The sequence below is a fragment of the Crotalus tigris genome, unplaced genomic scaffold (genome assembly GCF_016545835.1).
Source record: "Crotalus tigris isolate CLP2741 ecotype Arizona unplaced genomic scaffold, ASM1654583v1 scf7180000017568.13789103, whole genome shotgun sequence".
Taxonomy (NCBI): Eukaryota; Metazoa; Chordata; class Lepidosauria; order Squamata; family Viperidae; genus Crotalus; species Crotalus tigris.
In genome coordinates this window covers 935691-948713 of record NW_024096479.1, presented here as the reverse complement: position 1 = coordinate 948713, position 13023 = coordinate 935691, and the positions used below count along the sequence as shown (strand labels likewise).

Sequence of the window (13023 nt, the reverse complement as noted above, 5' to 3'; positions counted from 1 at the left end):
CCTTCTGATTTCAACTGTACTGATGTTATTGTTGTGTTTTCTTTAATGTTTATATAATCAATAAACAGGGTATTAAGTAAAATCATAACTGTTACAACAATAACAAGCTCACCAATTCGGAATGGGAAGTCCCCACGGTTCCATATGCTGAAGTCAAAAAGTAGGTGCTGATGCATTTGCTGCAAAAGCTGGACATTTTTCGCCGCAGAGACCTGTTCTATCAATAACTGGACTGCCATTAGTACATTCACATCCATGAATCTGCTGGGCACCTAAAAAAAAGGACGGACTATATACTGTTTATGAAGAAAAAAAAACCCCGAACAGAGTGATTTCTATATTTCAAACAATAGGCTGTTGTCGAATAATTTTTTTTAGAGTCACTTTTTTGATTATTTGCTTGTTCATTTGTGAAAAACGTCTGCCAAAGTTTTCAGCAGAAATGTTTATAGTACTTGTTTCTCGCAGCAAAGGAAGAAATGGTCTTTCTGACAATCTCCCTCCTTCCCATACTGGCCTTCAAGTATCAGTCTAACAATGTTATGTACACTCTGAGTGGGAGTAGGAGTAAAGCAGGCAAGAAGAGATTATCATCCTGACTAGAGAACCAATAACTGTCTTATAAGCAGCCCAAGACTATATATGTACTGTAGATAACATTTGTAACACAATGAAGAATAGGCAAATTATCCAAATAAGATATTTGGAAGGTCCATCCAATATATATCCTGAAACAAACTATCTTCATCAGCTTCTTTTTCTCTGAGCATTTTTGTTATTCATAAAACAAAAGGCTTGCATTTTAGGGAGATGAAGCTTAGGAAGATGAGCCTCTAAAGGTATTTCAAACTTCAGATCAAAATTTGCCAAAATATGGTAATTTAAAGCAATTGTAACTTTTAAATCTCACAGATGCAAAATTGGGTTTGATATGCAAACAAAAGCTCACAATATACAGTATTCAAATTATTTTGTAGTTTTGCATACCTTTTGCAAAAGGACTCCCAAGGTTGCAATTCCATGAGTGTGAATAAAATTATCCTGGTTGATTGGATGCCTTTGAATGAAATGCTTTATCATCAAGATGAAGGTCGCAATTATGTTCTTCTCCAACCGAGCCTCTGAAAAAATGGAATGTAGATGTTAGCTTAAGGGGGGGGGAGTAGAACTATCACATAATGATAGAAGATATTAAAACCAGGGAATGCATCTCTGTTTGGTCCACTGCTCCATTTAAAACGATGGAAAAGGCTAATCATGTCCTTACCTGAAGCCTTGGTGGAGGTTAATACAACCCAATCTCCTTCAACAGGTGTCAACAATTCATGGGGCAAAGGGTCTATCTCTGGCCTCTCAGGCAATTGCCCATCAAGGTAACTGCTCTGCTCCAGCAATGGGAACAGAACATTTAATCCACCTATGCAGTTGATCATATCCTTTAGAAATACAACAGAGTGAGGGAAACAAAGGAGAGAAGGAATAATCACCAATCTGAAACCAACAACAGGAAAGGCTTTTTAAAGACATGTTAGACCTGCATAAAAGTATTAGAACAGCACGGAGCAATTGACATGTCAGAAATAATCTGTAGTAGATCCAAGAAAAGTTTGGATTTTAGAAAAAAAAATGAGCCAATTTTTCAAAAATAAAATCAGTGCACAGCATCAGCACAGGTAAACATACCTTTTGATGTATTTTCATAGGAGAAAATAAAGATCCACAAAAGACTACAAATGGTTCCACATTAACCAATCAATAATGAGCTGCTGCGTTTAGCTCAATTTCTCAGGGAAGCAGTTAGCTAATCCAGATTTTCAAATTTCAGATAAAAAGATCCAATTTTTAATTTTTTTTCAAGATATACAACAAAAAGCCCAATTCTGTACAAATACTTTACGAAAAGGGAGCTTGCACTCACTTTTCAGTGATTTAGCCAAAGATATCAGCCATGCTTAATATTCTACAGAACCAGAGAGATGAATCTAAAGTCCATTTGTCTGTAGAAGGAAGTTCCTTTATCATCTGGAACTATTACTATTAAGCAGAAATCTACCATACCATTTTGGAATACAGCAGCTTTATATTTAGCTTTTGTCATGTTCAACCCTTTTTTATATACTGTCCATCTCACCCCCAAACAAAAATGGAATGGGAAATCAGTTCCTGATGCTAGGCATTGTTACTATATGATGTGGAAGTTTCTCATGACATTTCTATCATCCAGATCTTATAAAACAACACATCATTAACATTAAGCCACTGGAAATGCTCACCTTAATGTCCCAGTTCACTATTTTGTTCCCTGTTAACCTCCCATGTAAAAGATTTGCAGAAAGATCAAGACAGATAGGGCTTCTGCAGGCCTATCCAAAAGAAAAAGAAAAAAAGTGGGCTACAGTACATTCATAAACCAGATAATAGGTTATATTCTGCACTCTTCTTTTGTATGAAACCCAATAACAAAACAACTTTCTCCCCAAAACTCATGAATCAGCAATACTTTCTAAGTGCTACCATAACCATAGGTGATTCTTTCTGATTATACCTGCCTGTCCCATCAGGTCTGGCAGAAAAGGTACGTTGCAGTTCCCATCTATTAAGAAGTTCCATCTGGTGAGGGCCAGGAGATGGGCCTTTTCTGCCATGGCGCCTGCCCTGTGGACCATCCTTCCTCCTGGAGTGAGACTGATCCCATCTTGGTAGCCTTCCCTCAAAATGTGGTTGTGTCAACAGAGTTGGGGATCTCAAGGAACAATGAACTAGTGAGATAGCTATTCTGTCTGCAACACTGAATATGCTCTCTTATAGTCTTTTAATAATATTGTTTTTTAAATGTGGACGTTTTTAAGATAGTTCACATTAGGTTTATTTTTAACTGTACGCTACCCAGAGTCACATTTTGTGGGATAAGCGGCTGAGAAAGAGAGGAGAGGAGAGGAGAGGAGAGGAAGGAAGGAAGAAAGGAAGGAAGGAAGGGGAGGAGGAGGAGGGAGGGAGGGAGGGAGGGAGGGAGGGAAGGAAGGAAGGAAGGAAGGAAGGAAGGAAGGAAGGAAGGAAGGAAGGAAGGAAGGAAGGAAGGGAGTTTTCCTCCTAATTCAGCAACTATATACAGTTACGCACCTGTGGCTGCTAAGCAGATACTTATCCCAGTAAAATGGGAGTACAGATTCATACACGGGTGTTAAATTTGCTGTGTCATGTGAAAAAAAAGAGCTCGCAAAGTTGGAATTGATTGATTGAACTTTTTAGTCCTACCCAGTCTGCCGTTACCACCGCAGCAACGCCCACCCAATTGGCCACACCCACCCAATTGGCCACACTCACCCAATGGGCCACGCCCACCCGGCACCCAACGATACATAAGTAGGTTTTGGGTTGCAGTTTGGGCACTCGGTCTCTAAAAGGTTTGCCATCACTGGTATAGCAGACGAATCGGCTTAAAATATGGGCAGTATTTGAAATGCCACAAAGCAGGAAAGAGCTGCTTTAGACCTTCATTCACTGTTAGCAATTGATATTCAGTGGTATTCTACTTCAAAAGAGAGAACTTTTTGCTTAGTTAGCATGGCAAACAGCTGGAGGTTAAATGACCTTCCCCCAATTTCTCTCTACTTCTAATGCTAAATCATATCTACAAGGTAGTTGAAAAATGTGTAAAATACTACCTTGGGAGCATAGTGAAGAAGTATTTTGCATGGCAAATCTGCCAGTTCAGATTCTTGGGACTTCCAAGGAGTTAGACAATTTGGACCTTCAACATACAAAAAAACAGACTCTGAACTTTACGTTTGTGGTCACATTTTTAATTGCATTCTCTCTTGTTTCAAATAAATTAAGTTTGAAAACTCTTTCTCCACCTTAAAAGCTGCAGACCAATTCACAGAGGTAACAGAAAGAGGAATGAAAGCCTCTATTTGCAGCTAACACTTCAAACTTGTTTTCTGACCCAAATGGGGAATTTCATCCCTTTCTAAGGTCACATTTATCTTAAAAGACAAGTTACATGTTGTTTAGATTAGCATTTCATAACCTGGAATTTTGCAGCTGTACCGAATTCCCATAATTCTCAGCCAAACAGAGATTAGATCAACATGTATTACGTTTAGCAATTACTCATTTTAATCTAATAAATAAATAAACAAACAAATAAAACATCTCCCAAGTGGAAAAAAAAACTTCATCACTACTTTGCACTTATTTACCCAAACAGAATTATTCCAATCATGATACTCAGCAGTCCAACATATACACTTAATATTTCTACAATTCAGTCTGAAAGACATGAATATTCTCTGCAAGGCTTACTGTGTTTAAGCCTGATATTGTTTCAGACGTGAGTCAGACATGGGTAGGATTATCCAGGGTTTCCTTTTTAATAAGAAATTGAAGAAGGATCTGAAAAATGAACACTAGAATACAAGCATTGCATCATGTGGATGGTCAAGTCTGTAAAGTAGTGAGAAAGCAGAACACAGCATAGGAGGAAAATCAGGGCGAGTTGTTTTTCATAAAAGACAAAAAAAAAAAAAAAAAACCCAACCTCTGTATGTGAAATAGTTACAAGAAGCAATGGTCAGATCAGAGAAACAAAGAGATAGACAAAATTTTGAGTCAGAACAGCAAAGGAAAAAGTAATCTGCTACCGAAAACGCTCACCTGCCAAATACAAGGCTTTGACATGAGATAGCTGTAAGGCTTCATGGAATATAATAACAGAGCCAAGCTGGCCTTCCAGAGAAGTGGGGCAGCCCCACTCACTGTCTTGAGTTCCTGCGGAGATCAGCTTGGTGCTAAGTTCTGGTTTCCCCAGAAGGCCACTCCAGCTGCCTGGACCAAGAATCCCCCCAAATGAGGTCCGAGGGGATATAACTGGGGGTGAAAAAGGTGGGTCCGGGATTTGCGATGGTGGAGGAAGAGTTGTTCTCTGACCAGCTGAACCAATGCAGCAAGAAGTAAACGGCTAGAGAATTTTTTCCCGGTGGAAAGAAAGAGATAAACAATTAAAATTAGATTGTTGTTGTTGTTGTTATTAATTGCGAAGTCGTGTCCGACCCATCGCAACCCCATGGACAACGTTCCTCCAGGTCTTCCTGTCCTCTACCATCTTCTGGAGTCCATTTAAGTTCAATTAGATTGGATGCATTCAAATTTAAAATAGCCAATCTAGAGAATAACCTAGAAAATAAGTTTAAAAGACGACAAGATATATATGCACCCAGAGTCTTTTTGCATCACTGGCAGAGGGTTGTCTGTATAAGCACACATACTGTATATAGGGGCAACAGGGTTTCAAGGTACCTAAAAAAGGACTTTAGGAGCCACAATGTGCCAGTCCCTGATTGGGAGTTAACTGTAATTTTATGGGGCTTCTTTAAACTATCTTTGACATTTTAATTCCTGTTTGTTAAGGAGTTCCATTGGGCAGGTCCCAGGACACCAACCTTTGAGGCCATGGCACCCACTCTGTGGAACATCATTCCTCCTGAAGTGAGACTTGCTCCGTCCTGATGTTCCTCAAAACATGGTTGTGTCAACAGGTTTGGTAATCTTAAGGAATGGTGAACTAGTGAGGTGAATATGCTCTCTTCTGGTCTTTTAATAATAATATTGATGTCTTTAAATTGTGGAATGTTTTTAATTTGTTCATTTTATGATTTGGTTTTAATTGTATGCTACCCAGAGTCGTATTTTGTGACAGCTATTCAAATATGATGGATGGATGGATATTTTCACTGTTTTGGAAATTAATTTTCCTCTAATTTTATGCTACATATGATCTCTCTGATAAATATGCCCATTTACTGTAAAGTCTCATCACCTTTTATCCTTTATCCTTTCATCCTGTATTAGGAGCTAACTGAAGTAAACACTGTACATGAAGTGGATGGGGAAGCAGAAAAGAATTCATTACACTTATAGACACACTGTCCCAGTTATTTCTACAGAACATTAGTATAATATATTTCATTTCAGTCCAGAACATCTGTCTGATCACATGTGTTTTCTTCTGGCAGTGTTTGAAAACAGCTGTTTTGGTTGCAAGTTTCATTTCTGCCCTATTACATTATAGACGTATGCTGCTAAATTTAAAATTTGGGTAATTTTATTTGGAAAGTGAGAATATTCTTGTTTGTTTCTCATTCATATGGAAATAAGTCACACAGAAAGGGAAGAACTCATCATGGAGATAAATATTACCCAACATAAACATGAGCTGTGTATCCCCAAGTAAATGTCTATTAAGAATTCTAGAGAAAACATTAAGAAATTTGTTTCAGTGATGTTTGGTTAGGTTACTGTTAATTTGAGGGTATAAATTGGTCAATAATTTTAAAAAAGAAGAAAAGCTTAGTCTGTATATCCAGGGGTATTAAGGGGATTTCAGCAAAGCCACCTTAGCCAACATGCTTTAACCAACAGGTTCCTGGGTTTTGTTGTCATGTGTCACTTCTCAGATGAAAGTAGGAGTTTCTACCAAGGATATGCATATACACAGAGAACTCAACCAGAAAAAGATAAAAAGATAAAATTTATCTTTGAGATCTTACTCGATTTTGGAGTTTTGAGCAATATAAGAACTAAAATGTATCATTTGACACTTTTCCAAATTTTGCAATATATATTACCAATAAAAATATATTATTAATAAACCTATACAAAAACCCCACGTTCGTGAAATATTTCATGAAACATATATTTCAAAAAAATTAAAAAAATATATTTGTCTGGTAGACAAAACTGAAAAGAGAAATATAAACATTTGGAGAATCGTGCATATGTATTTCAACGAAAACTCCAAAACATGGGGAAACAATTAACTTTGGCAAATCAAACCTGGTAAATTCATAAGCGTAAGAAACTTAAAATTAGCAGACACAATGCAGGGTCTCAAAGATTAAGATTCTACCTTCACTGAGGCTAGAAATATTGAAGGGCTAATACTGTTGCACACAGAGTTTGTCCTTGTTCAGTTCACACAGAAACTGGTGATCATTCTGGAATCTCTGTAGGAGATCATCCTACTTTGAAGTGACTATGGCACATGTTCAATTAGCTCATTTCTGTTAGCTGGATAAAGCCCATGTGGCAAGTTCAGTATATTTGTTGGTGATACTTCAGCAAAAGTCTCTAAGGGAAAGGAGGAATACAAATAATAACAAAGAAGAGACTTACTTCGTTCAGGGCAGGAAATTTAAGTGGTGCTGAGACTTTCTGTTGTCCATTTACATAAATATAGACAAGGCTTTGACCAAAGGGCCTTTTCCCAGGCATGTGAACAATGCTTATATTGTGCTGTTGAAAAATTATTTAAGCAAGGAATCATCATCATTTCTATTGAACAGTTACAAGTGGCTTATTGATGTTATTGTTTTCCACCAAGGAACATATACTCAACCACTGCCAAACCTCACAAAGAAAATTCAGTAATTGTGCTAGTACTCTGATTTTCAAACCCCCAGCATGTTGGGGAACGCCCCAGTCACAGGGCTGACAATGGAGATGGCATCTGAGAGAAAGAAGGAAGGCAAAAATGTTGGCAATGGGAACGCTGTTGTTTTAGATTGGTAAAAATGGCTAAACGGGAAATTGGCAAGAGAGAAAATTTAGAGGGCACACAGAGCATTCTGCGAAGCTGCAGAACAAATCCTCAAGGGCAAAAAACAGACTGCCCAGAAAGTCCCTGATTTTATTCAGAGCTCTCGTACAGATGCATCATTTCCCAGCCTAAGCTGACTGGGTAGGAATTCTGTAATTATGCCCTCACTGCATTCATCTTGCATCCTTGCCCTGTACAAAATCCGTTTAGCATTTCTTACTCCAGGCTGTTTACATTGATAATCTTAGGTTAAATGAATGTGGAGTTACTACAAAGAACCCCTGTACATTTCAGATCAAAGCTACGTTCTGCAAAAAATGTTTCCCAGGCTCTTTTAAATCAAGATTAATGCCAGTCAGAATACTGATTTATGAATCATGTATTATGATTATTTAGGTTAGACTTGTGATAGGCAGAGAAAACAATGAAAAGGTTGTACAGAACAGTTGCATGTAGATCATCACAGTTTGCTTTAATAAGCAAAAACAGTCAGGAGCATTGTGCCTGTGCATGCAACCCTTCTCTTCCTTGACAGATGCCCATTAATTAAGTAATTAACCAATCAATCAGTCAACCCTAGTCCCATTCAATTATATTTCAGATAGTCCAATTTTATAGTACCCAAATTAGGAGGTATGACAGTCTGGATGTAAGGGAAGTTATTCTTAAATGAAGACTTCTAAGTTTAGTACAATGATCCAAGAAGAGAGGAAAAAGGCAAAACAGGAATTAAGAGGGGAAGAAAAATGACTCTCTGCGTTTCACTTTAGAGAAATAATCTAAACCAAGCTAATAGCACCTAACCCATCATTGGGTCCCTTTTATGTATGAAGAAAATTCAAAACATCTGCTCTTACCCAAAGAGAATCACAGAAGCAATGGTCAGATAGCATCACAGTAGCATACTCCTTCTTTGTACATACAGCAATTACTAGCATTCCAGAACAGGTAATGAAGGCTTCAAATCCCATCCCACTAGCTGTAAAAAAGCTACAGAGAGAAAACAGGATTTAAGACATGGAATGTTATGAACTATACACAAGCTATAAATGTATGCATACAGACATACTTTCCAGTCCCATCCTGGATTTTTGGTACAGTAGAAAGACTTATTAATTCATACCAGGAGTGTAACCTTTTTTGAACCCGCTAATTAAATTTTTGAGCAGGCAGGTTCTCAGGAACCAGATTCCTCTGGAGCTGAAGTCAGAACACCAGCAGCACCAGAGGCAAAATGTGGAAAGGCATTCACCTGCAGACTCAGAAACAAATATATAGATTTATAAATCACTTAACAAAGCAATAATGGAGTTGGCAAGGAAGGAGACCTCTGAACATCTCTCTCACAGTCCTCTGCAGTTCTGCTAGACATTAACTGGCTGCTCACTTTTTAGGGATCCTTTTTGCAGGGAGGTTATAGAATTAGTGAGGACCAGCAAAAACTCTGGTGGGATGCAGATACTCTTCAGCCAAATCCAAGCCCAATGATCAACAATTCTTAAAGAGTGATTTAGAGAACAGGACATGTTTATTATCAGATAGTCACACTTAACATTTGGGAGGGGGGAGTTGTCACAATTATTCACATCACTGATACTATGCTATGGAATGGTTTGTCAGAGATCCTACCCTATTGCATCCTCAGCTTCTTCTGTAGATGGCCCCACTGTCTGCTTCCTATACATTTGTTGCAGACAACATTTTTATAATTCCATTCTTAGGTACCACTATAATTTCTCTTTATAAAATATTTTATTTTAAGGCACAGAAACTGTGCCTTAAAGCAGCTGTAAAATGCATAAATATATAGTAAATTATGATCCTACTTCAGTAGGTGGCACTCAGCTCCAGCAATGATGTATTAAATTCCAAACGTTCTATTATAAACAATATGCTATTGAACATAAATATGTCTTCTGGCAATTTAATCAAAACTGGACAATTTGTAGAAGTACATATATATCCATATATATATCCCAATATAATAATATATTTGTATATACTGTAGATTTAAATAACTCAGAAATATATCCTAAATAATGTCATCCTCCAATTGTTTATTGATACAACTGTTAAAAGATTCAAATTAAAACACAATTTCTTCTCCTAGCCAATGTTCCTGTATTATTTTTTAATTAGCCAGGCCAATTTTTGATCCCACTTGAATGGTTTTTGGGATAGTGTTTTTCTGTGTATTTTCCCAATGCACTGTTATTCCCACATTTAGAGTTGTTTAGTTTTTTTATTATGTTTTTAATTCACTGTATGGACAAGTCATTTTAATTAGGCGGACTTACACATTGAAGTTACCATTATCTTTACTTTTATTATTATTACCTACTGCAATTACCATTATACAAGAGCAATTCAGAAATAAACCTCCATTTACTTATTAATGACAGACACTTGCAGATACAGAACTTTTATTATGCACATTAGAAAACTACAGCATTACATTACATTACCGTAAATGCCGGCGTACAAGGCGACCCGGCGTATAAGACGACCCCCATCTTTATAGCCAGGCTGCATTCCTAGAACGTCGTCTTATACGCCGGAAACTACCAGTATTTCTGGCGTATAAGACGACTCGGCGTATAAGACGACCCCCGTCTTTGGCGCCGATTTCAGCGCTCGTGGAAGTCGTCTTATACGCCGGCATTTACGGTACTTTTCAACATAATCGCCATTCAAATTGAGGCACTTGTCATAATGTCTTACAAGGTTTGAGATTCCTTATAGTAGTTGCTCAGCACCAAATCTGGGCTATGGGGAAGGTGGGGGTGGGGTGATCAAAAGCATCCCAATGGAACTGATTCAAAAGTTCTTTGGCGCAGTCTAGCAGTGTGCGGGCGAGCATTATCGTGAACTAACACCACACCGGAAGTCAACATGCCCTGATGCTTGTTATGGATGGCTCGTCTGAGTTTTTATAACGTTTTACAATAGACTTCTGAATTGATGATCGAACCATGCTCCATGAACTCCACTAGCAGTACTCCTTTGGCACCTTCATATTTGGCGGGATTTTCTATAGTGCCACTTCCGGTATTAGTTCACAATAATGCTCGCCTGCACACTGTTAGATGCACCCAAGAACTTTTGAAGCAGTTAAGTTTGGATGTTTTTGATCGCCCCCCCATACCCGAGATTTGGTGCCGAACAATTACTACTAAGGAGTTTCAAACATTGTAGGATGTTATGACAAGTGCCTCAATTTTTTGTTGTTAGTTGCGAAGTCGTGGAAGGATTCACTGGAGAAGGGCCTAATGCTGGGAAAGATTGAGGGCAATAGAAGAAGGGGACGACAGAGTATGACATGGCTGGATGGAGTCACTGAAGCAGTAGGTGTGAACTTAAATGGACTCCAGAAAATGGTAGAGGACAGGAAGTGCCTCAATTAGAATGGTGATTATGTCAAAAAGTAATGTAATGTTGTAGTTTTCTAATGTGTATAATAAAAGTTCTGTATCTGCAAGTGTCATTGATAACCAAATGGAAGTTTATTTCTGAATTGCCCTCGTACTTCTGGGGTCTTAGAAAACTAATTAAGAATTCATTAGAAACTCCTGACTTTGGTAACCACAGAGTATGCTACTTTGGATATCCTTTGAAGCATGCTAGCTTTCTTTGTTTCAAACAACAATAATATTTGATTAGAACAATGCAGTATAGGATACACATAGAAAATTAGTAAGACCAAAAAATATACTCATCATTCAGGCTACCTAGGAAATGTCACTGCACTTAGGCTGGTTTTTCACCTTTCCATCCTAGAAACCATACCTGTAAAGTTGCTTCCTCTTGCCACCCTTGCTGCTAGCATCTGGAATCATTTGAGGTTGATCCAGGCAAAGCCATGCATTGAAAGCAAATGCAGAACCCGGCCACTTGTGGATAGCTGGCACTGCTATGCCTGCCATGCTATGGGACAAGTCAAAATACTGCAAGGCGCTGTCCAAGTCTTGCTTTCGCGCCATTGTAAGAATTGCCCGCATCACAGGAATGACGTAAGGATGAGCCAGCTTTGAGTCTTTAGTCCTTAGCAGCTGAATCAGCTTATGCAGTTCTTCAGAGCTCATTGACAGGCTCCCCAAAGAACCCAAGAGGGCAATCAGGTTCTCAGCACAAGCTCCATGGAGTTGAGGGTGCTTGTTGAGTGTTTCAATGATACGGATGACTATGTTTGTGTTGACGCAAATTGCACGACTCTGTCTGTTAATGCAGCAAATCCGCTTCAGCAAATTTGAAATGAAGATTTGGAGATCATGCGACTCCAGCTCTGGAAGCCATTGGATTAACAGCAACAAAGGCTGAACATTGCTTATGCCCAACATCCCAACTGATGCATGGTCACCTTCAACCGCCTTGGTGAAAAGCAAATTAAAGATTACTGCGAGCAATTGACATGTGTAGAAACTCTGCTTAAGAACAAGATTTTTTAAAAATAGAATTCAATAAGGAATCTTGTGGCCCCTGAAAGATATACTGATTTTTCTCTGGCAATAATTTTTGCTGAGCTTTGACAGATCTCTGTTGTTGGCTTGTCTAGCTCTCTGGAATTAGTCTGCCGAAACTTACGTATTGGTTAGCCTTTAAAGTGATACCTTTTCATTTTTATCTGCTTCAATAAAGTAAGAGAGGTTTAGATAATGCAGAATATTAAACTGTTAACCAGAGTCTTGAATGAGCAGAACACTTACACATGCCTATGCACATAAAGTACATAGGTTTACACATAAGTACATACTTTTACAAATTCATAAAAGCCATCAAACAGAATAAAAAGAACTGGAATTAAATAGCAATTAGGGACATTCTTATGCAAATCCAAACTGTAACTAAGATAAGAGACACAACCAAGTCCTGTTTCTATCTTGTGTGCATTATGAGTTAGCAAAACAAACTAACCTTGTCATTTTAATTTATTCCTGTGTGTGTGTATGCAAGCTGTAGGTTATATTTCAAGCATCTTGTCAACATGATTTGGAGGTATAAAAACTAAATCTTGCTAACCTTTAAAGAGGCAGAAGATTCTCTGTTGTTTTGACTGCAATAATTTAACCTAGGTATTCTATTTTAAAATTATATTCAAAACAAGAAAAATATCACACCATATTCAGAAGTTCTTCAAGTAGTTCTTGTGAAGGTTGACCCATTGATTTTAGTACTTCAAATATATGGGCATAACCAATTCGTTCCTTGAACACTTCCTGAAGAGTAAAATTATCAGTATACGTTAGCAGCATATACCTAAGAAAGTCAATGTTTAGCATAACAAACAATAAAGAATTATAAGGATCAATTCAAATTCCACTAGTATAAGCAGTCTATATATGTGCTCCAATATATGCATTTTCACAACTTTGTCAGCCTGTCATAATTTTAAGGGAATTCTAATATACTGTATATTGAATCAAAATTCA

The 13023-nt window shown here is 37.8% G+C and overlaps 1 protein-coding gene across 3 annotated transcripts in view; it reads right to left on the bottom strand.

Moving 5' to 3' along the window:
• The window catches only part of NBEAL1 (neurobeachin like 1), a 95203-nt gene that overhangs the window by 45269 nt on the left and 36911 nt on the right, over positions 1–13023 (bottom strand). For all 3 annotated transcript variants that reach the window (XM_039354704.1, XM_039354721.1, XM_039354712.1), the window contains 10 exons: positions 12712–12810; positions 11384–11964; positions 8455–8587; positions 7174–7293; positions 4657–4960; positions 3666–3751; positions 2274–2363; positions 1268–1436; positions 988–1121; positions 113–272 (listed from right to left, as the gene is read on the bottom strand). In XM_039354704.1, coding sequence (XP_039210638.1) covers positions 113–272; positions 988–1121; positions 1268–1436; positions 2274–2363; positions 3666–3751; positions 4657–4960; positions 7174–7293; positions 8455–8587; positions 11384–11964; positions 12712–12810 — 1876 coding nt within the window. The remainder of the gene's footprint in view (positions 1–112; positions 273–987; positions 1122–1267; positions 1437–2273; positions 2364–3665; positions 3752–4656; positions 4961–7173; positions 7294–8454; positions 8588–11383; positions 11965–12711; positions 12811–13023) is intronic.